Raw genomic sequence first — 23,942 nt, forward strand, 5'->3', positions numbered from 1 at the left:
TCCCCTTCAATAGAAAAAAAGGCTTTCAGTTTATGGGTCTGACAGCAAATGCACGAAGCTTTGCCAGTCAGCTCATTTGTTTTGTTAGCTTAAATGTCAGCCAATTTAACCAGGCTCATACTGTGTTTTTTCATTTGGCAGTTGAGAGAACAGAGCCTTTGATAATTAACACTGAGTTATTAATCAGTACAATCTATCTAACCTAGGGAAATCTATCAAATAGTACATGTCTGTTGATTTTGCTAGTTGATACTGCTTTTATCTGTGAGGAGGAGAATACATGTCTACATTTAAAATACAAACTTGTTGTGATTACCTAAGTTTTTTTGAGTCCAGAGAAGATAAGCATAGGATATGAAGAAAGGACTAGAAGATTTGACCCTTTTGTCAGATTTAGTGTTTTTCATTCTTTTAAATTCTGTACCAGTAATGAGGAATGTGTTTTTTAATTTAATGAATTAATTAAAAAAACCCAAACAAACCACTTCTATTAAATTCTGTCCTTTGTTACTCTTTAAAGGTAAAGGGATTTGGTGGGGGTGAAGATAAGGAGAAGTATTCCCAGTCTAAACTAAATTAGGACAGACTAATTTCCCTATATTTCTTCTGGTTGAAGTGGTTCTTCCATTTGATCTAGATCAGGTGCTGAATATAGATGCTCTCATTCACTTTGGGAGGAGCCTCTTTGCCTACATTAACTAGCAAAACTATCCTTGGATAAAAGTTAACCTTTGTGAATATATTTCTGCCTGCAGTTTTGAGTAATTGTTTGCTGTGATCCTATAAATACATAAAAAGAGCTTCACCTCCAAAGTTTAGTTCCACATTGAATATTGTTTTATTCATAAGGAAAATGCTATGAGGGTCATTTTGCCCTTTTTTCACTTGGGAGGTTAAATTAAACTGTGGTATTTGACTTCACAGTTATTTTTCCTTCATCAGTAACAAAGGCCTTGTTTGTCAGATGTTGCTTCTATCTGTACAGTGTCAGTTCTTTGACCCACTGCAGTGTAAAGCCAATAACTTTTAAGTAGCTTTGTCCCTGATAAGGGAATCTAGTTGGCCAGTCTCCTGTTGTTTCTGAAGGCCAAGCATGGAAAAATGCAGTAGAAAATTTTTTTCACTGATGTGAACAAATGTGAGTTGAGACAAATACAAAGAACAGATGCAATGACTAAGATGCCATATTTATAATCCATTCTTGTAGAGTAGAATTGTGATTGTAAGGAAGTGCATCTGTACTAGATGTGAATTTTATGGCTGCTCAAATTGGTGGTTTATGATCTTGGATAAATTATCCATATATTTCTCATTTGTGTAATTAAGTAGTTTGCTCTGTATTTGATGTGCAATGTGCTGATGTGATCAATAGCCTTTCTTTTTTCTTTAATTCAGGTAGATTGAGAACAATTTAGTAAATGCAAACATGATGGAAAGCTGGTTTTCTTTTTAGAATAAGGGGACAGTGTCCTTGACAGGTGCTTCCTGTTTCTGTTTTTATTTAATATAACTGTTTGCAGCACTCTCAGCTTTTCAGACACAAGGAGTTCATAAGGAGTGCTGTTACCTACTTTCTTCCATGTCTTACGCCTGTGGCTTTAGTTTGTTAACCCAACCTTAAGGACCATGCTGTGTCCATGCTGTTGCTCATGTGATGCTGTTAGGTAGGGTTTCTGGTCCTCTCCTTTCCTCTCACTTCAGTTGTCATCTTACAGGTGAGTTTTTCAGAACAAGGACTGTCTCTATATGGTTGCAAAATACCTACTGCCTTGTAAAGCACATTGTAAAAACAGTCAAATAGCAGCTTCAGTGTGTAGCTAACTGGAACAGTAATTTTAAAACGCTTAATCTCTATGTAGATGCATCTGAATTCAATATAACTTCTGGAAGCAGAAGAGTCAGCACTTAAACTGATGCAGAATTTATTAGGTTGAAGGACAGGTTCCCTTTGACTTCAAAGGGTTTTGAATTGGCAAAATCTTAGTGAGCTTTAGGCATTTGTGACCCTCCTGAAATGACTGACTACATATAAGCTATTAACTAGCTTTATTGGTTTTGAAAATTTTAGCTGAATTTGTTTAAACTTACAAGGATTAAGCACACAATGTTAATTGTGTATGAAGAGTTATGCATTCCTTTCTCTGGCTTTCTAGGTACTAGGAAGGGGTAGTGGGTTTTGAGAACTTTAGCCATCGGCAGTATAAGACCTGATTTTTGGTGAATATATGAGGAATCTAGTTGAGTTACCGCTTTGGAACCAAAATACTTTAATGCCTGCCTGCTATACAGCCCAGGTATTGTGAACGTCTGTGTGGGCTAAATGGGAAGTGCTGTACTACAGGCATTGTGGGAAGGGTTGGTCTGGTTCAGAGAAAGTAAGCCAGAGCCCACTTGTTTAAATCTGATCTTAACTGGATGATCTAAAAACTGGAGTTTGTTTTTACAACTGTATTACAGAGATTACTTTTAGAAGACTTAGAGTTCAAGACAGGGGTTTGAAACTATTGAAGTGAATTGAGTTAATGACAGTGGACGTGGAAGACAGAAAACATATATTTTGGCCTTGTTTTCAAGAGCTTTTATAGATGAGAAGACCAACTTTTCAGGGTTAGACTGGAAATCATTTTTAAGAAGCAACAGTTCCTTTAATACATTGTTGCTTCCTTCATTTCCTGTAAGGATTGAACGAATATGTGTCTGTCAGCCTTTGTGGGTTGTATCAGATAGTATTGTATCTGATTGCTTGTCCTCATTCTGTCTGCAGAAGACTAGAGTTTGCATTAGTTGCATTCAAGTGCATGCATCTATCTGCTGTGACATCTAAAATGTTTGATTTGAGTACGCCTTATTCAGAGGAGATAAATTTAGAAGAGTCAAGCCGTGGGTTCTGTTCTAAAACTAAATATAAAAATAACAGTATATTCTTCTCATAATTATTAAGAATTTGGGGTAACATCGTGAGTCTTACTACATCTAATCATAGCTAATGCATGTATATTACTAATCAAGGACCTCCATTTTGGGTTTAAATTGGATTTACTGTTAAAGGGAGATAAGTATGTATCGGTTATGAATTGAGGAAAATGAGTAAACTGAATTAAAATGGACTTTTTTTTTTTGTGAAACTGCTGTCATTTTAGAAAACCAATGCTAGCTTTAGAGTGTATGCATCATATTTCCAAGGCTCTGTTCACTGATGTCTTACCTCAAGCTACCAAGATTTAGCAGGTTCTCCAACTTTGGCCATAAGTGAGAATCAAGTTGAAAAGATAGGACATTTCCAGCTGCTGCATACTAATCATTCCTCCTTCCTTCCCCCCCTCCCCTTTACAAATCTGAATCAGCAATACTGGTACTTTAAGGGAGGAACATCTGGATTCATATCTGTGAACATATTTTCCTTTGTAAAGCTTGAATTGCCCTTCAGTAGAAGGAAGCATTTACTCACATGTGGAATCCTACTCATTCGTTTTTACTGTTAAATTCTTTCTACTGTTAAAATCAAGCTGTGAACTTAATTCAGAATCTTAGTAAAACTGATACTTCATCACTCCATGAACCACTCATTTAACAAGAGGAATGTTGTAACTGTAAGAAAATGCTTTTTTATTAGCTTGAGATTTAGAATGACTCTTGGATTTTCTAAACATGTGTCAGTTAATGTAATATTCTTCCACAGTAGACCTTTTTGATTACAAATTGTGTAGGCTTAAATATTTGCAAGATCAAAAGCCAGGAACAGCCTGTGCCCCCATAAAGGCACCTGTTTTTTCACTTACTACCCAAGTGGAGAACTGGGAAGAAATTGTACTGTCAGGCAGCATTAGGGCATTACATAGCTAAAAATTGCATGTCTCCTTTTTGCGACTAAGACGTGTAGGAAGATGCAGGTTCCAAAGAATGTTGTGGGAGAATTGAGTAAAACTGCACATAAATGATGTGTCCTTCCGAATTTTCATTCTTAAGAAAAACATGGGTCATTGTTTTGGAAAAGTTAATTGCAGAAGTAAAAGCAGTTTGAAGTAAGGTCTTTAAAGCTGGTCTTGAACAGGAAAAGTAAATGTTCCCTGTGGAATGTTCTCTGAATGCAGTTTCTTAACAATAAGAATATCCTGCTTTTGAGTGAGAGAGCAAAATTATTCAGGCTCAGGCATAGCTTTATCGCACATACAGCAATATGTTAAAAGGGCAGTTTAGAAACTGCTGGTTGAACTGTATCTCCAGTGTATATTTTCTTTCCTAGGTATCTGTACCCTGTGCCTGACTATTTCTGCTTATACTAGCTGTGGTTGTTACCGTATTTTGTAATTTACCTCTTTCCTCTTGCATGAAGCTGTTCATCTCAGACTCTGGAGTTAATATGCATAAGGTGGTCTTTTATCCATTTCTTTGTGTCTCTTGGGGGAGATGGGAATGAATTGGAGTGGAGTCACCATCTCTGGAGGTGTTTAAAGGAAAATTGACATGGCACTTCTACCATGATCTAGTTGACATGGTAGTGTTGGGTCATAGGTTGTACTTGATGATCTCAGAGGTCCTTTCCAGCCTTAATGTTTCTGTGTTACTTGTGTCCTGTGCAATCTAGTCTTGTGGTAGTTTTGTCTTTGTATGTATTCTTCTACCACCACAGTTTGTTCCACCAGTTTGTTCTCCTTTTTATTATGGAACATCTAAACAAACAGTAAGTTCCGTGGTGAAAATACGCATTCTTAAAGGGATGCTGTCAATATAAAAGCAATCATATTCACAATTTATTGTTAAATGTAAATCTTTAGCATCTTAATTGAATGTAAGTCTTCTTGCGTTTCTCTGTTTATAGGATGACATTGAGGAAAATTAAGTGTATTTTTTAAAAATTTTGTATGTGAATTACGCATTTTGGAGTCCAAAGGCACTGTTGAAGGGGGAAAAATATGAGCAGCTCAGACTTAAAAGGATGCTGTCCTTGTGTTGGACACTGCATATGTGATTCTTGGAGGCCATGAGCAGATGGACAAGCTATTGTGAAATAACATGTAGGGTGAATTGTCCATATGGAGTAAGGAAGGACAGAATTGTGCTTTTTGTCATGCGAATGCTAACATATGGCACACCACAAAGTTCACCTACCAACTTGGACTTGTGGCAACATGTTTATTGAGCTGGACCTTGGTTGTTATGGCTTGTTTGCTTACCACTTTCCATGGGTAAAGTGCCTTCTGCTCTCTTCCCAGTTTAGTCTTGCTGCTTGACTGTAGAGAAACGTCTATTCTTGTCATTGTCAGGCCCTGGCTGTCTTATTTCCCTAGGTGGGATCGGGTTTGAGAAATGCTTTTCTGTTTCAGGTTTTCAGAGTTGTCTCCTTCCTCCTTTTGTGAAAAGGGCAAAATATAGAGCAGTTCAGTAATTTCTCATCCGTAAACAAATGGGCTGAAAGAGAGAGAAGGTTACAGCCTCCTCCTGCTCAGTGGGTTTGGTGGAGGAGGCCACAGAGCACACACTCATCAAGTTTTCAGATTTGTTCTATTTTTGTTTTATTATTCTGTTTGTTTTCTTATTGTATTGTAAAGTTAGTGATCAAATTAGCTGTTTTGTTTTTAAAAAAAACCCCAAAAGATTCTCATTTTTCCAAACAGAAATAAAAATTGCAAAAGTGTATGGGCATCTACCTCTCAAGACATCATTCTTCAGTCCAGTAGAGTAATCTTGCTTTTTAAGGATAACTTGCATATTGCCTAAATTACCTGTAAGCCTTCTTGCACTTTTATGTCAGGCAATGTAATTTCATTTTGTGATGAACTAATTTTTTCTCAGTTGGTTTTGTTTTTATTTTTGTTTCAGGCTTCTTGAAGCCAGACTCAATATCGATAGGATGAAAAAGTTCAAGAGGAGACTTTCCCTGACCTTGCGAGGAAGCCAGACCATTGATGAATCGTTGTCTGAGCTAGCAGAACAAATGACCATTGAAGAAAACAGCAGCAAAGATAACGGTAAGCATTTCTTTCACTTTCTGGAAAATATAAGCATTTTGTCAGGCCCCACTCAAGTGAACATTGCTGGGGTTTATTTCAGTTCTCACAGTTGCCAAGACTTCCTCACTAAGCCTTTCTTTTGATTTATCTTATATTCGACTGCCCTAGTTCTTTCATCAGGGTGATATGTTGTTATATACTGGTTTGCTTTGGTATTGAGCTGTTACACAGCTATTTATCAAAAGCTACCTAAGTGTAGCTTTTCATGTGGTGTGCAGCGAGGATCATAGATGCTTTCTCAGTAAACAAACCCACTGTATGAATTTAGTGGGTCTCACATCAACTTCATATGGCTTCAAATTCAGTCTTCTCTCAAAATCATTATTTTGTAATACAATTAATACTAATTGCTTAAGTATTATAAATAAAGCTGCTTATCTTACCATTGGTGATGCAGTGCACTAGTCTGAGAATTCTGTCATTTCTTCATGTCTCTCAGTAGTACTTCTCTTCACCAAAACGAAGGTGACTAGAAACATTCAGGATAACCAGTTTGCCTGTGTATTCTTACATAAGTCTTTGGCTGATCCCATAAATGTACTGCTTGCTGTGAAGTCCATGTTAATGATGATACTGCTTTGAGTGCGATCTGCAGTAATAATGACTGGAAGAGGTTTTGTTGCTTTGTTCTGTTTCCTGGGCTGCAGCATTTAAGTCATATTTCATCTTCTGTGCTGATTAGTGTTATTTTTCGCTCTGCTGACATCTAAGATTTTTCTCAAGTATCAAGTGATCTGATTTTTTTTTTTTCCCCCCTCCACTTCACACCAATAAATGAATCTGAATTTTCCCACTGAAAACTGACAGGGCTTGGAAATTAGAGTGGAAGTAGAGGCAATGGAATTTGCCCTGAAGACTTTTAAAACCCTGTCTAAGATGGGTTGCATACCAAGGTTTTGGAAGCAGAATTTACTTTTGGCAAAACAAAGCTATTCATGTCTTCATTTTTACCTATAATCCCTGGTATGTTCATTGCTGTTGTCCTGTTTTCATCGTGGACCTTACCCAATATTTTGGCAAACAATGGTTATTACAACTTTGTATGTGTTGGTAGAACAGGTCTACTCTAAATCAATAATTGTAGGTTTTTTGCACTGATATCTACTATGTACTTTAAAAGATACTAAGTTGTCCCACATGATTTCACTTGTATTCACCTTTGTTACTGATGCATATTTTCTTCAGACCTGTATATACTTCTATAACATTTGATTTCATTTGTGCAAATAAGTGCTAAGAATATTACTTTTATGTTGAGAAATGAGCATGAAAAGTTTTCAGCATCAGTGAATGTAGTGATCTGGGTTGCTGAATTGACTCATTTAAAAACTGAATCTGGGAAGAATGGAAAGATTTTACTGTAAACTGGACCATGTCCTGAGTGTCAGCACAAGGCAGAGAGAACACAGTACCTTGTTTACAGAAGCCTGAGCTTATGCCATGTTAAACCATGTATGAATCCATTTGCGGCTTGTAGTATTTATCTGAACATTATCCCAGACAGTAATACCTAGATGTCTTCTGCTTGCTTGCTGCCAAACTGTGACAAGCTTAACTTCTCAGCAGATACTTAAAGTGAGAAAAATACCATTCAAGAAAATGTTTTTAATTGCAAATTCTTTATTTAGCTTTTAGTGCTCCTTTTATTTTGCTTTCCATGTTGTTTCATTAGCCAAAAGGAAGCTTGTATGCTAATATTGTGATATGGTATGTGCTGTGCTTACACATGCAAAATGTTGTTGATGCCTTAGTAGAGTCTTTCTGGATACACTTGAGGTGTTGTCGATCCTTTTGAAAGAAGAAATATAAACTGTACTTTTGCTATGCATAATCTTTAACTCATCATTTTATATCATTAAAACAGTTCTGCTGACTCTTGCTTCCTTTTTTGGATTCTTCCAGAATGCTCTTGTATCTGTCATATCTTTGATCTGGCAGAGATAAACGGGATACTTTTGTGGATTTTTGTTTTCTTTTGTTTGCCTTTCCAACCCTATTTTACTTAAAAAGCAGGGTTGGAAAATGCTTGCTGCGTTACATAGTCCTGCTTTTCTAAAGGAAGCTCTAATTTTCCCAGAGATGAAGATATTTTGGAAGGAGTAGTCATTAGATTACAGGGTTTGGGCAACAACAATTTCTGGTAAAAACAGCCAGGAAACAGGTTTTCTCTTTTGATTGAAGACAAGTTTGATGGAGAATATAGCCTGGAAAAAATCCTTCAGTGGGCATTTAAAAGAAACTGCTTATAAAGGAGTACTTAAATGACAAAGATTTACCTTGGCATTTTTTAAAATCAGAGTGCTAAGAAGTCTGTACTAACTGTAAATATCCAGCTGGGACAGGTAGATGAGGATGAGAGGATGTAGTTCCTTGAAGAATATTTTATAAAGTGATAACTGCATTAAGATCTTGAAAGTGCATCCTTTACTGCGACAGTGCTGATCTCAGAAGGCAGGAGGAACCATCTCCCTAGTCCTGCTTTTAAGAATAAACAGCTCCTTTACCCTTTTGAACAGAGAAACACGGATGTGCCCAGCTTACAGGCTTTGAATTGTTCTTAAAGAAACTTAAAAGGCCTGGTCTAGTGAATGAAAGGCAAGCCAATATCTTATCTATGGAGAACCAAAGTTGTCAGGGATACAAATAGCCTTCAGAAAGTGGTTCTTCATATGTGCTTTATTTTCAAGCATTATTGCGTCATGAACTTGAAAAATGAGAGTTGAAGGGCATTGCAACTACACATTTCATGCCAGAAGGCAAGGCTAGACCCTTCAAAACACTGAAGGTCTTTACAGCAGAATTTTCTCCCATGGTTGTTGTCATTTTGTTTTTATTTTTTTCTTTTTAGCAAATTGTTTGTCTTATCTCCTGTCATTCCATGCTGATGGCTGTGTTCATTGAAGGTTATCATTCTATATATGTTAGCTGTTTTCCTTCCTGGGAAACGGCTATGTTACTGGAATGTAGAGGTGGTGGAGGCTATGTCCAGAGAACGTAATGTCTCTGCTGACCTGGAATACACGCTCATCTCTCCGTCTGATTTTCACATTTTTCCTGTAAAATCGTTATAGTAAAGTTACAGTTCAGCAATTCCAGGTGTAGATCACATGTACATAGAACCAGGGAACTTTCCTCATGATGACCCTTTTGCAATAACTTGTCTTGCTCAGCCCCTTGTCAAATATATTTTCTCCCACGCTTGCCTGTGAGTTCCAGTATCTGCTGCTCCCATCCAGAGGCCCATCTTGTCATTAGCTCAGCTTTGAGTGGGTTGTTTCAAGACTCAAAGAACAGATGTGGAACAAATTGTCCCATTGTAGTTCACAGACATAAAAATAGATACATAACTTTTGGTTTCTTTGCAGTGCATTGATACCCCTGAGTCAGCTAACCTTTTGTATGCAGTCTCGTCTCGTACACAGGCTCCTTCATCATGTGATGTCAGTACCATCTCAGTATGCATCATTCATCCATGAGCAGCAAAATGGGATTAGCAGGGATCAACCCATATTGTTCAATGCAGTAGCACAGAGCTATTGCACTGAATGTAGAGTAACCCTTGGTTTTGGTCTTTTTGGAACATCATCTAATTATTTAGTGACCAGAAACCTTTAATTAAATCTTCCTTGCAAATTATGTTCACCATAATTGGCTTCTGCATGAGGAAGCATCACCAAATCAGGTGCATAAATCAAAAATAAAGGGACCGATGAACTGCCTCGTAATACATCTGAAGCCTTATGAACTGCAGACTGTATGAAGTGTATTTCAGGCTAATCTTTTATCTAAGTACAAAAGCTTCTCGTGGTCTCTAATGTTTCAACATATAGAACCAATTAGTTGGATTTGTTTATTTTTCACTCTGCCATATTTTCATTTGGCATGCTAACAGTGTGCCAGCTTGGTTTTTTAATTCTAAATTCTACCTTAATGTATCTATTCAGATTAATATTAAAAATTCTAAATGGTAATTTGTAACAGTTGACTAAATTTGCTCCTGCAATTTATTACATTTGGCTAGAAATACCATCCAGATCATGTATATTTAAAGCCCAATTAAGTGAAAAATTTATGCAAATACTTTAAATACATATGCTCTCTAATGAAAGCAAGAAATGTAGCTGTATTGTCTCATGTTATCGCATTCTCACAAACTCCAAGCATGCTCTTAAGAATAATTGCAAGATATATTCCAAAATACGTCCACAGCTCTTGCATTAATATATAAGTAACTTGGAAAGCTTTCTATACTGTCAAGTTTTGGGTTTATATATAGCTAAATACACATGTACACATCAAACCAAAACAGGTGAGGTTCTGATAGAAATGGCTACGTGAATTTGTAGAATATTATTTATCTCCATTTGGTCTGTTTTAGCTCAGTGATGTGATCATAGGATCCAGTCTCATGAACACTTGCATAATTTTTTTGTAATTTTACAGGTGTGAGTAATAATGGAAGGATCAGCTACGGTAAAGTGCGTAAGTGTTTTTTAGGTTTAAGGCATTAATGACTAGTGAATACTCTGATAAGAGGGATGAATGTTTATAAAAATTGATACATTGCAATACTGTTTCAGAACATCCAAATGCCTTTGTAGTTGTAATCATTTCATATCATCTTCAACAGAGCTGGGAAGCTCCCATTCCATCTGCTATGTGTGATTCCTTGAGTGTGGAAAGAAAACAGTGTGTTGCAACATATTTTCAAGACAATGTTCTTGAATTGAAAATATGAGTACAGAAATGCTTACTGGTAGTAAATAAAGTTTCGCTGTTGCTGGAGGAAAGTAGCACAATAAGAATGGGGGTGGGGAGGGCTGGAGCTGATTCTAGAGCTACAGATTACTGCAAGTAACTGGCAGTTGTCGCAGCTAAACACTGAACCTTGTACTGTACCTTACATGATACTGAGAGCGTTTTTATTATATCTGTATGTATCCTTCTGTGCTGTGGTATACATCCATTTCTGTTATTACCGTTCACTATGGTTTCTCCATCCCACCTGCGCTGCACAACATAGCGTTCTTTCTTCCCTTCTGTTTTAATTTGCTTCTTCCCGCAAAACCTAGAGGCTGTGTTCATGTGTGGAAGTGCTTATAATGTGAAATGAGCATGACAATTCAGTGCCTGAAAGCATGCTGCAGAGATCTGTAGTCTTGGGGGGAGGGGAGGGGGGGTCTTGTCCACTCGTGTGTTTTCCTTCACAAGTAGAGCACAGGTTTGGCAGGAGAACACTATGCTTAGATGCAGATGTGGACTCTGAATGTACCAGATTTCTGCTAGTGTAGGCTCACTGATGGATATGTAGAGATTTGTTCTCAAATGGTTGGTATTCAGTTGAAGTACAGAAAAGTAAAATATACATAAATAGCTAACACTGTTTTTGAAAGTAGGGCAAAAAGGAGCCAGATCTGTTTTCTGGTTTGGATGGCTGTGTGGTCTCACACACGTTGTGACGGTAGTTACAGGGTAGTTGGTGTGTGTGGATGCAAGGATAGAGGCCAGGGATACTTACATCTTGGCTGTAATGCTGACTCACATCGATTTAAATGTAGCTGAAACAGTTTTCTGAAGGATTCATGGTGTGATGCTTTCTGCAGTGAGGATTTCAAATGGAATATGAGTAACTGATGGGTGTGTTCAATGCTTTTATGATCTGAGGTACAGGACTACCATGCATATGTTCCATTACAGGTTCTATCCTGAGAATTGTCTTCTAAACAGTATGAAATACTTAAATCTCAGAGGCAGGTGTTTGGCTTTGAATATATTTCATTTGTTTGTGATCTGCTTTGTCTTGGTACCCAGGCTGAAGGCAAAATCTCACTACAAGTGAAGTCAGCTTTGAAAGGCTTTTTATAGTGTTTGTTAGATGTCTTGATCTCATTTTTTGCCTTGTGTATTATCTCTGGGTTTTCTAGTTTAAACAGACACCTTGGAAAAATTTGTCCTTTTTGTCCCAAATTAAAGTTTACAGGACATTACAGTGCCATTTTAATCATTGAGGTACTTCAACTCTGGGAGAAAGTTGAAGGCTGTTTCTTTAGCATTCTCTCACCGTTTTCTTCAAATGTGCTACCAGTATTTTTTGCCATGTTGTTCAAGTGAAGAACATTTGCTCTGGACATGAGTGCAGTATTCAAATGGTTTCATTTGGACAATGGGAGGAATCCTTTGAGGCTCTGCTAGCTTTTTTAATATTGTTATAGCCAACAATTTGAAGGTTTCATTTTATTATTCAATTAATATACTGGTTTAAGTGGTATTGAGTGGTTGCTCTGTTTTTAGAGTGACTTCATGTTTTCCAAGGTGTCACATAATAGAGTCTAAGAAAACAATCCCATAAAATAATGTATAAATACACGGTATTTTATATAGTGTTCCTGGTCCAGCTCCTTGAGAGTACATATATAGCAAACATACTGCTGCTTTGGGTTATTTAAATATATCTTCTATGGGGCTGTCACGTGCAATCAACTAATTTGCTGAGTGGGTCTGACTGCCTTCCAGCAGTGTGATTAAATATTGTACAGTACAGCATACCAGCTCTAAAATGTCAGAAATTCACCTGCTTACATTCTACATTTTTTGAAGAAATAAAGAGCTTCTTGACAACAGGTTCTTCAGGAAAGCAGTTTATTTTGTTTTTCAAGTCCGAAAAAACCCAGTTTTTGTTGGCAAGAGGCATGTAAAAACTTGAGTAATCATTAACAGAACATACATTCAGGTTGGTTAAATGAATGTGTAGTAGATGATGCCAAAATACAATTAAGGTATACAACAGTGACATTTGAGAAGTCTTATAAATTACCTTAAAACGTATCACAAGCTTCATGAATGCAAGGCTGTTTAGAGAATGAATATTTAGTTTCACAAATACAGATATTTGACACTTTTCCATTTGCTATCAAAATGCAAAAGAAAAAAAGCCTTGGAAGTTTTCTGGAGCAAGGATGGGGTCAAAGTGGGTGGAAAAGAATCTAGATAGAGTCCTGCCCTATAAATGCCAGTAGTGGATTCTTAGGGCATGTAGTAAGATTGTGTTATAGTTGAGCTCGTCCAAAGTCAAGTTGCAGCTAAAAGTGGCAAGTGAGATTCTGCCAGCACCTGCACTCTGCGTACCCCATGATGATCTAGTTCAAAAACCTAAATCAAAACTACACTTTTTTTGTTGGGTGTGGACCTTGAGCCACATTTGTGGTAGCAGCAGTGAATTGTGGCAGGCACCTGTCACACAGAAGTTTATCCTTACTTAGAAATGGAACATGCCTGGATTCAATCCCCAGTCTATACCCAAACCAGCAGTCATAAATCCTGTGTCTCCAGTATCTCCTATTTTGATTAGAAAAAACTCTGCTTGTGTATTTTAACATAAACTTTACTCCTATGAAGTTACAATATATATTTGTGTATTTCTATGTTTTCCACATCCAGAATGGATAGTGATTATGGAATAAAACATTTTCTTGCAGGCTTATTCAGCTCTGTCAGAGATGTTTGATTTATGGGGAAATATCACCCTGTATGACAGGCGATTTTGATTCTTTATTAGAGCTAGCTGAAGCAAATAGCATTCTAAAATTTAGGCAGTGAAATCTGAAAACCAGCTTGGTCTTTTTGTCACATAATAGAGATACTCATGGGACAGAAAAAAAGAAAGAGGTACTTGAGTATGGGATATTATATATTCACAAAATGTGTTTTAAAATGCATTTACATTCCTAATGAAAACACTTTCTTTCTTTAATCCACCAGTTGACTGATATGTGACAGTATATCAATTGCCGAGGCCTTGCAAAGAAATGCCAGGCAATTCTGCAGGCTCTCTGGAGCTCAGATTAAGTAAATCCAGTTAAGTAAATCCAGCGCAGGAATGAAAGTGGTAGTGTGGGTCTTTTGTTACCATAGATGTGCGAGGAAAGGAAACACTGGGGATTTATTGAAAAATAGCTTAACTCAGGAGTAATTTCAGGTCAGGGTTTGTGGTTAATTTAAATTGCAGTTAAAGGAATAAGAGGAAAAATCTTCATAAAATAGTTGGTTTTAGCTAATTCCTTGAACAGGCCTCGTGGTTATATACACCAATGTTCTACTTGGCTCTGGCAGTTCTCCTAATTATGAAGTAAAAATAAAAAAAGCAGTTCCACTTTTAAATTAGTGTCACTTCACAATTGAACGATTTCAGTGGCCCATTTGAGTTTTTTCTGGTTTTGTATGTTTATTAGCGTTGGTGTTGGCATTATTTCAACCTTAGCAAAGCGGTGGTACCTTGCTGGGTTTTGTGTTCTTTAAATCTGTGTGTATTCTAGAACAGGCAAGTAACATGGCCCAGCAACTCCTAAAACATTAGTAAGCCAGGCTGGTTGTATTTTAAACAGCATTTTCTTTGAGCAGTGCTATATAATTTATCTTGGGCTATGTCAGTAGTAACGGAAGTTCGAATGATGGATAGTGAGAATACAAGAAAATGATCCAAGTGAAATCAGCTATCAGCTCAGCATTTGCCAAACCTGAAAATCAAGCCATGCAACAGTGCACAGTCACCATGCATTGCCCAATGTTAGACCTTGCTGAAGGTGCACACTTAAGCAACCTAACAGGCACATGGTATTAAAAAAAGGGTGTGTAAATATGTGTGTGTTTATCAATGTAAAATAGGTTTTTTAGGTGATATCTATTGCAAGAAGGGTTCAGGGGCATTGAAGAGAAATCCATGTGTTCATCCTGTACACCAGTATAATGTTTATAAATATTCTCATTGACAGTGTTAGAGTTAACTTTTTTCACACTTAAGGACTAGATTTGCATGATAGCTTAGTAGGCTGTGTAAGAAATGTAAGAGTTATAATGGCATTCCTTGAAAGACGAGTTAGTGTGATTTTTGTAGCCAAAATAAAAAAAGTAGACAGTAATTGACAAAATAGAGTTTAAAAGGTACCACTGAGAAGTCTGTTACTGTTTGCTTTCCATATCAGTTTGGAATTACAGATTATAAGAGCAGGGTGAGGAAAGAGAGCTAGAGATAAATAATCAAGACCCTCACTGGAATGATTGTGCCAGTGAGAGCCAACACGAGTGAACTGCCCAGGTGCTGCAGAAGTCCTTGCACTATAAGGACAACTGGAGTTCTGCCTGTCTGTTCTCTAGTCTCTGAGGATGACATTTGAGGGCAAGGCTAAGATTAGAGCCCAAAATATAGCATCAGTTCCCCAGAGTACTGTACTGGTTTCTAGTTAGAGACTTCCTGAACTAGGCAAGTCTCTGTGTGGTTAGTAACCCTGAGCAGATTTCTTGTTCAGTCTCCACTTGAGTCTTGCTAGTTCTGATAGTCGTAACATCCTGTGGTGAGGAGTTTGCACAGACTGCATGGGGTGAGGAATCACTGTGTGTGCTGTATGCAATTTGCCATGGCTGGATTTTTCAGTGACCCTCCCTCTTGTGCTGCAGGAGGTGCTGGATGCAGTTGATTGCTAGGTACTGTCTTTAGCCCTCCACCTGGTCTGTGGGTTGTATCATACTTCTGCACTTTTAATCTCTATGAGAGATGAAGACCAGAACTGTGCATGATACTCAAGATGCAGTAGATCTGTATGCTTGCATAGTGAGTTTTTTGTTGTTTTTTTTTACTTCCCTCTTAATTTCCATCATTTATTTTGGCTGTGACTGAATATTAAACTAATAGCAGCATGAAAATACCTACTCTGCTACCAGAGGCACCTTCATCATGTTATAACCTTCGAGTGGTTACCGAGTAATATTTACCAATTACAGTGACACTGAGCTAAGGAATGTTAGAGTTTTATATAGGGAAGCTTTAAAAGACAAAGCTATAATCACAGAGATAAAATTATAAGAAGCAGTTTGTAGATGCATGCAGTAAAGGCATTTAATTTTTACAGTTTTGACTAATTTTTTTCAAGACCAGACAGTTACACTAAGTTCACATCTTAAAAACTGCAATGCTACCCTTTAAGTGCAAGTGATTCAGTGTATTAATAACCCTGGAAAAAAAATGAAGTGAATTAAATGGAATTCTAAATTTGAAAGAAGTACTTCAGGGTCTTTGGAGAGAGAGTTAGTTTTTTCCAAAGCTTTCTTTAACTCTTGTATCTCATAAATGTGCAAAAATAATAATAAGCCATCTTGTAAATTAATTTCCAGCAAAAGCTTGCTTGATAATTTTCAGTATTTATTCCAGTTCTTAGCTGTTACTGTCACATTTGCAGGGAGGAGGCAAAACAGTGCAGAATCCAGGCAGCTGTTTCTTTAAAAGTTCCTTGCATACAGCAGTGCCAACTGAACTGAATATAACAAAAATACTTTTCCAGGCCATCAGCCTATATGTTATATTGTCATATGCCACATGATCCCTCCTTTTTTGTAAATTAATGTGTACTAGGATTTTCAAACCCTATTTGTAGGCAGGTAGTGTTACTGCTTCTCTTAGTCAGAACTAGTCATGTGAGTGTTTTTGTAACCTTAACTTTATTGTCTGTTGGTAGCTATGCCTGTCCTACTACATGGCCTAAGTTATTGTTGCTGAATTTTACCATGGGCTCCACAGTTTAGAACAGTACTTAGGACAGTGCAGGAAGATAATTGTTGCCTATGATGACAAAAGTGATTTTGGTATAATTGATTCTTATTATATCAACTATTTGTCTTTCATTTTTATATAATTTGCGGTGTGCTTATTAGTGTGATCTGTGTTTATCCTTATATTTGAGCTGGACTTTGCATGTGTTAGGTTATTTTACTAATTTTCTTTTAAACTGTAAAATAGATATAAATTTACCAGTGCCATGTAGAAAACATTTCTTAGGCAATCATCTCTGCTCATCACAGTTACATGGGTAATGAACATAAAACTCAGTCTCTGCCTAGATGTTTTGTATTCATAAACTCTGGCCTTTCTTACGTGCTACACAGTTCATGGAGATTAATTTTAGCATGAGTAGAGAAAAGCCACAACATACAGGGGAAAGTTTCACCTCTGTGAATGCACCTATAGTCCACGCGTGTGCACACTCACTCCAGTGTGGTTAATAGTACTGGAATCCTCAGGAGCTGCAGATGTGTAGAGTAGGGTGTGGGTGGCCAGGATGGCTGAGGCATGAACTGTCACACTCAGTTTTGCTTCCAGCTGTACAGCCCTGTCCCTCTCTTGTGCTGCCTCTGGTGCTTTTCCACTGTTTTGTTGAGATGTATCCTGGCATCTTTAGTTTCTGATTAGGATGAGAAAAGTAGTGTTTGCTTTGGTGCAAAATTTGCCCGTTTGGATGTGAGGCAATCACCTTACCATGGGCCTTGCATTGTCGATTACCAAGCATCTGTCAGTCTCAACAGTTTGATCAGGGTTTAAGTTACTCTCCAAAGTGTAGGGCTGTTGACACTAGAGCTAAAAAACATCTCAGTGCTTTTTAGCAGTATATTTCCATACTAACAGCAACCACAAGAATCTGTGAATTTTCTTTCCAGATTTATTAATAAGGCTTTAAAATGAAACAAAACAAAATTAAGGTACTTGGTCAAAGGGAGAGGGGTTTTATTTCCCAGAGCTTTCTGGAAAAAAAATCCCATCTTGAGCTGACTCTCTTTTCATAAAAATTTAGTTTTAGAAACAATTGAAATGAAGAAGTACATACTTAATATATGTATACTTTATTGCTTATATAAGGAATATAAATGATGTAGTAACTGTAAAATTATGCAAACTAGCCACTAAAACCCACCAAGCATCAAATTTATAACTGGTAATGTCTGTCTCAAGAGAACAAACTGCATACTCATGAGGTATTGGGATTTTCACTGTTACCATTCATTTCTTCACCACTGTATGTAAACTCAGTGTGAGGTTTTCAGACTAGAAACTTGATCAAATTCAAGTCAATTTAGTAAGAAAGTTGAAAAGCAGAAAGCAGATTTTAATTTATCAAAAGCAGTCATGCTGTATGTGACCTGTGTCCTATCATGTGGAAGTAGTAATAGATTCTATTTAGAAATTGATGAGGAATTTGCTGCCTGCTGTTGAAGGCACATAACAAGGAAGCTGATACCACTCGCAAGTGAAAAGGGATGATGCAAGGTATTATAAAAAGAATCATGCATTTGAGACAGATGTGCAGTTTGGAAGAGCCTGATCATACTTCACAAACATGTACACGGATATGTGGTGTATTTTTCCTCATGTTCACCCACTTTGAAGCTGTGTTTATGAAGAATGCTAATTGAAGGATGCAGGCAGGTTTGTAGCAGTGCTGACATGTCCTTTCATATTCTGTTTTCTGCCTGCAGCATATTTTTTCCAGGGCTCTTTTTTTTTTTTTTTCCTGCAGCAGCTCAGTTTTTGTTTGTTGGGGATTTTTTTTGTCTTACTGTGTAATTCATGTTTGTATGCAAAAATTCCTTGCATTTCTTAGTCACTGACCTGTCCTTGGGTAATTCTGTCTGTACTTCTGTCTCATTGCTTCAGACTAATCATAATAATACATCCAGAAGGTTTTTGTATATGTGGGAAGGAAGGGGCTTCCCTTCAGGATCCTGTTTTTCCTAGTTTGTAAGGTATTTGCTGCTGTTGCTTACCTTTGCCATTGACATTCTGCTTTCCATAAAATATGTTCTCCTAGCTATATTACTTTTCTTACCTTATTTTGGAAGGGAAAGCAAGATTTTGAGGTCCCTGCATGTGGGAATATAAGTTGTGGTGATGAGATAGCATCCCAGGCTGCTCCCTGTCACAGCAGCAGGTGCGAGTGCAGCTCTGAGCAGGTCCTGGCTGCACTGCACCCTGGGAGCAGTGGCTCCAGAAACCCCTCCGTGGGTGCCATTCCATTTGGTAGCACTCTCACTGTGGTTGCTCAGTGTGTGTCTGCTGCCTTTTCTGTCTCCTGAATAATACCAAACAACACAAATCTGTCATGCTAATAAGAAGCAAATGATGGAAAAAAAATTACTTGAATCTCAAGTGTTCTTTGAGCATATCTTGTGGTCGTTTTCCTAGTACAGGGTCGGTGCTGGGATGTAGCTGCCAGATGATTCTGATCTCTTTTTCTGAAGTGAGATTACTTCTTTGTTTTCTTGTATGAATGACTTCATTGGTGTTTCTGATAAGTCCAGTTTTGTGACAGTCAATGCAAGCTGACGTCTGTTCTGCTTCTTCTTGGGGTAAAAGCATCCTCTTGTGTTTTTAGAGTTAGCCTGCTTCTAGAGCCATGGCAATCCTTGAGTGCTTGTCCATGTGTGCAGTCAGGTTGCTGACAGAATATGAACACCCAATTTCTATGCATGCTTGTAAATAAGATTTAAAATTTTCTTTTGTTTCATCTTTTTAGGAAGTGTTTATAGATTGTAACTTTCAATAATAACTTTAAAAACAAATCCCAAAATCCTGGTTTTAAGTTCTAGTACTGTGAACTGTCTGAAACACAATCCAGTAGAAAGCCAAAATAACTCAGTGAATTCTTAATTATTCTGATATCCTGTAAGGTAATAACCTTAACTTTAGCATGGCAGCTCTGATGGATGTAGACAGGTACATTTACTTCTATGGACTTCCAATAGCAAGGCCTTGCTAGTAGTAACCTGCAAGAATTTTGGGAGGGAGAATAATTTCAGACTTACAGTTGAATTTGCTCTTCATATGAGTTGATCTAACAGCTGCTCTGTTTAAATTATAGTAAGGGTGAAACATTGTGCAGTAAGACAGAAGCAAATAATTGTAGTGTTCTGGTTTTGCTGACATTTTAAGACTATGTTCAGGTCAGTTACTCACAAAGCAGTAGAGTGACAGAATTTCATAAAATTAAATTTGGCTAATTCTTAATGCCATGGTTTGTATTTGTTTGTTAGTAGAGGAATGGCAGTAGTGTGATGGTCTACTGTTAGTATGAAAGAATCTTACCAGACTGGTGATTGCCTGTTTAGTAACTGTTTTCTTTTCTCCTTTTTTTTTTTTTCCCTTTTGACATGTTCCTGACACTCCTGCTTGCTTGTGGCAATGAATATTTTGATCCTTGTGAATTGTAGAGCCCATTGTGAAGAATGGGAGGCCTCCAACGTCTCACAGCATGCACTCCTTTCTCCACCAGTACACGGGGTCTTTCAAGAAGCCTCCCTTACGGAGACCACACAGCGTCATCGGGGGCAGCCTCGGCTCCTTCATGGCCATGCCCAGAAATGGGAGCAGATTAGGTAATTTCCTATGTTGTTTAATTTTTCTGTGAAGAATAATGTTTATATTGATTTTTCCGTGCAAGATAGTTGTTTTAACACTTTAATAAATCTCTGGGAATGCAGTAATCTCTTCTGGGCTTGTTCAGGGTAATTTTTTTAAGGCGCTGAATGTTTTGTAAGATTTTCAGGAAGAAAGCAATTAGAAGAACACACAGAAGTCACCCATGAATGTTTAGCAAGATGCAATGTTCTGAAAGTCAAATTATTCTTCCTTTAATACTCTGCAAGGAATCTGTGTGTCCATCTCAGTTAAGCATGGGTGAGAAGTATGATAAATATTGTACGATAAAAACAGATACTCATTCTGCGTGTGCAGTTTTAATAGAACTGGTGTGTTACCTCTCATTATTATAAGGGGGGGAAAATGTTTTTTTCAGTGATAAATTAAAGCCACTCAACTATAATTATGTTTTTGTTGTGGTCCCAAGCTGTATTTGTGCTTCTGTGAGGGAAATAAGCTATGAAGCATTTTTTTTCTTCCTGAAGTAATTTGTCATGTTGCTGCCTCCAGTCACCATTAATGTTTTACCCTGCTTTTATGTTATTTTAAATTATGCTTAATTAATTGATACTAGAAAATGAGAGCAATTCACAGCTTAATTAGAATTTTATTATTTTTGCAATCTTCTGCCCTCCTTTAGAAGCGTGTGATAAACTGATCTTCAAGATTAAGCTATGAATCTTCAAGATACCAGTCAAACCACTTATATCCTCCTGCTGTAATATCTCGTGTTCAAAAACATTTTTGCTGCTAGTGCTACAATTCAAACTGAAAAAAGTTACGTCCTCATGAATTGACTATAGCAGCTCTTGTTATCACAATAGAAAATGGGGTTTAGTATGCACAGCTTGACTACTGTATCAATTCCTGATTTCACTCAAGTCCTGTACACAGTATTTGGTTTTTTTCTTCTTTGCCAAGCCAAGCTTTAGTTAAATTGCCAGAGATCTAACAGGAAGGCAAAGATTTAAAAAAATAATAGTGTCCTTAAAGAAATCTGTGGTTAGGGCTATTTAGTCTTTTATGGAATGTTTGTCAAATTGTACATATATATATCTATAAACTGTTTACAGGAACAGCAGAGATGTTGTGGAGTAGAGAGATGTCTGTACTCTTGTTGTTTTGTGTTGCCTGTAACAGCATTCTGTAGCATTTTGAAATGTAAATTTACCAGTGATTTCCTCTTCAAAATTTCAAATGAGCTTTGCAAAAGGAAAATTCATACAGTTTTTGTTTTCTTTTAATGATTTTTGAGTTTTCTCAAAGCTTTATTTTTCACCTGAAAAAATACTGATACGTAGGTATTGCAGAAGGATGCTATTAGTTTTCTTTTTCTCAGGCAATCACATTTTATAGGTGACCCATTATTTAAATCACATGCATGGTTTGGATGTTAGTCTGTAGGAAGTGTTATAATAGCATGTTTTAAATAGGTACAGATTCCTGTACAATTTGTAATTTTGTTGAAGTTGTGTGGTATAGATTTACAGAGTTTATCACAGAATCACAGAGTGGTTTGGGTTGGAAGGAACCTTAAAGATAATGTAGTTCCAACCTCCATGCCATGGGTAGGGACACCTTCCACTTGATCAGGACACTGCTGTTAACCACCTTGTTTTGCTTTGGATGCTATGATTCCATTAATTATGCTTTTTTTGATTCTTTATTTGATGAAAAGGTAAGCTGCTTGTACATGTTATATACTGGTGGAAACACAGGTATAAGTATATACAAGCATAATTACTAATGCTCTTGCTGCTGCTTTTTCACACCTTTCCTCCTTTTGTTCCTGCCATAAGAGAGAATGGTTATTACTCAACAGGAAGCTGAGGTTTTTCCCTGTAGGGATAATGACATCAGAAATGAAGTGGTCAAATATGGTACACTACATGAGACTTTTGGGTTTTTTGCTTTCTTCGATCATCCTCTTTTGTTGACATTTTTTCCTCTATTTCATGCTATCAGAGAGATACCCTTGAAATACCACAAAATGCTGCTAGTTAAAGGATGATTATTTGGTTATACAAACAGATTAACCTGAGATATGCTACAAGTACATCTTCATGCTGCTTGGTTTTGAATGAGATAATCAACATAAAAATTGATTGAGAAGCTCAGGAGGTTTGTCTATTTTTTGATCACTGAACATAAGTTCCTGCTGTTGTGGTAGTATGTAAAATCCCAAAATACTTTTTAAAGGAACTTCTACTTGGAAACTCTCTTTAAGCTTTAGGTTTTGTGAAATGCTGTGTAAAGTAAAGCTTTTTCAACCGCTCCTTTGTTTAAAATTGCTTAGTCATTTTTAATTTAGTATTTCCTTACCATTATGATTTGAAATAGCATAGATGATTCCCAGGCCAAATTGTGAAACCCCTGAATGAGAGTGTAGCTGACAAGAAGTTTTAGCTCATATGTATCTATACAGTTTCTTGTACAGTCTTGTACCTTCAGAAACATTTAATTGCTTCAGTCCATGATAAAGCCAGAGCTAATAAACCCTTTTTAGACCTGACCTGACTGAGTGCAGAGCCAACCTGATTGTTCTTGTTTCATATTTATATTACTGGCACCTCTGGAGAGGCGCCTGGAATGTGCAGAGCCAACTGAAGCTGACCCTCCTGGTGAACTGTAGCAGCAGCCAGGAGAGAGTTTATCCCTGTTTTTGCCAGTTGTGTTGATACAGTTAAGGAGAAGGTTTGTTTCATTGTCATAAATGCTGTAATTGAAAGAAATGATGTTTCCATACAGCTTTCATAGTTCAGTAGCATTAAGAGCAAACACAATTTCTCACTATGGCCTTCCTCAATTTGAATCATATTATTAGTGAAACTAATCATAAAATGTAGCCACTTCATCAGAAAGTAAGCTTTGGAAAACTGTGCCTTGGAAGGGATCCAATCTGCAAGTCACGTGATTATCTTTGTAATCATTTGAAATAAGGTGGAAAGCTCATGCAGTCTGACTCAGTGCTGACTAATTAGTGGCTGTGATTATAGCTCACTTGGAGGAGTTCTCATTTGCTGCACTGTAGGTTCCCTGTATGAATTTCTTTTGTGGTGCGTTCCTCACAGCTGAAATGAGGACAGCCTTTTCCTGTAAGTGTACTTCCATAATTTCCCTGTTATATTGTAGTCATCTACAGCTTCTCATTACATGGCCATGCTGGATATTTAGTAAGGTGTGTGCAGTACATTAAAATAAACATTGTGTCAGAGAACAGCTTGGGTGTTCAGTGAAAGCAGTTCAATACATTATTGAACACTTGAAACCTCTGAAGACCTTGCAAGCAGGCTCTGATGCAGGTGAACTTGTCTGTGGAAAAACTTAGTGAAATCAAGGAAGTATTTGCGTGATTTTCATGGTTGCTTAATCAAATATCATCATGCACTGGTATAAAATTTATTAAGATATCTGGGTTAATGCTTAGTCCTGGGTTTGTGGTATTCAAATAATGAACATAAGGCTCTACTAATGCCTTTTTAGTTTAATGAAATAAAGGCATGCATTTATATTAGATGGTGACACAGTCAAGTTATTTTTAAAAAGCTTAAAATTATAACTATTTAGAAAATAATTAAAACATCTGCAAACCCTTAAAGATTGGAGCAGTTGGGTATTTGGACTGTTGGAAATTCAGGCATGTGCTTAATTTGATACATCTTTGGATGCTGCAGCCAGTATCCTGCTTAAACCCT

General features: G+C 37.1%; 1 protein-coding gene across 4 annotated transcripts in view; it reads left to right on the top strand.

The window, feature by feature from the left end:
* The first annotated feature begins 5,826 nt into the window (after positions 1 to 5,826).
* CDK17 (cyclin-dependent kinase 17) overlaps positions 5,827 to 23,942 on the top strand; it is a 55,938-nt gene continuing 37,822 nt past the window's right edge. Inside the window, exons 1-2 of one of the 4 annotated variants that reach the window (XM_009082849.1) lie at positions 5,827 to 5,969; positions 20,040 to 20,204. In XM_009082849.1, coding sequence (XP_009081097.1) covers positions 5,852 to 5,969; positions 20,040 to 20,204 — 283 coding nt within the window. In that variant the 5' untranslated portion in view covers positions 5,827 to 5,851. The remainder of the gene's footprint in view (positions 5,970 to 20,039; positions 20,205 to 23,942) is intronic. The other 3 variants (XM_009082850.1, XM_009082851.1, XM_009082852.1) reach the window with 3 other exon arrangements.

The sequence above is a fragment of the Acanthisitta chloris genome, unplaced genomic scaffold (assembly GCF_000695815.1).
Source record: "Acanthisitta chloris isolate BGI_N310 unplaced genomic scaffold, ASM69581v1 scaffold3659, whole genome shotgun sequence".
In the NCBI taxonomy this organism is placed as follows: domain Eukaryota; kingdom Metazoa; phylum Chordata; class Aves; order Passeriformes; family Acanthisittidae; genus Acanthisitta; species Acanthisitta chloris.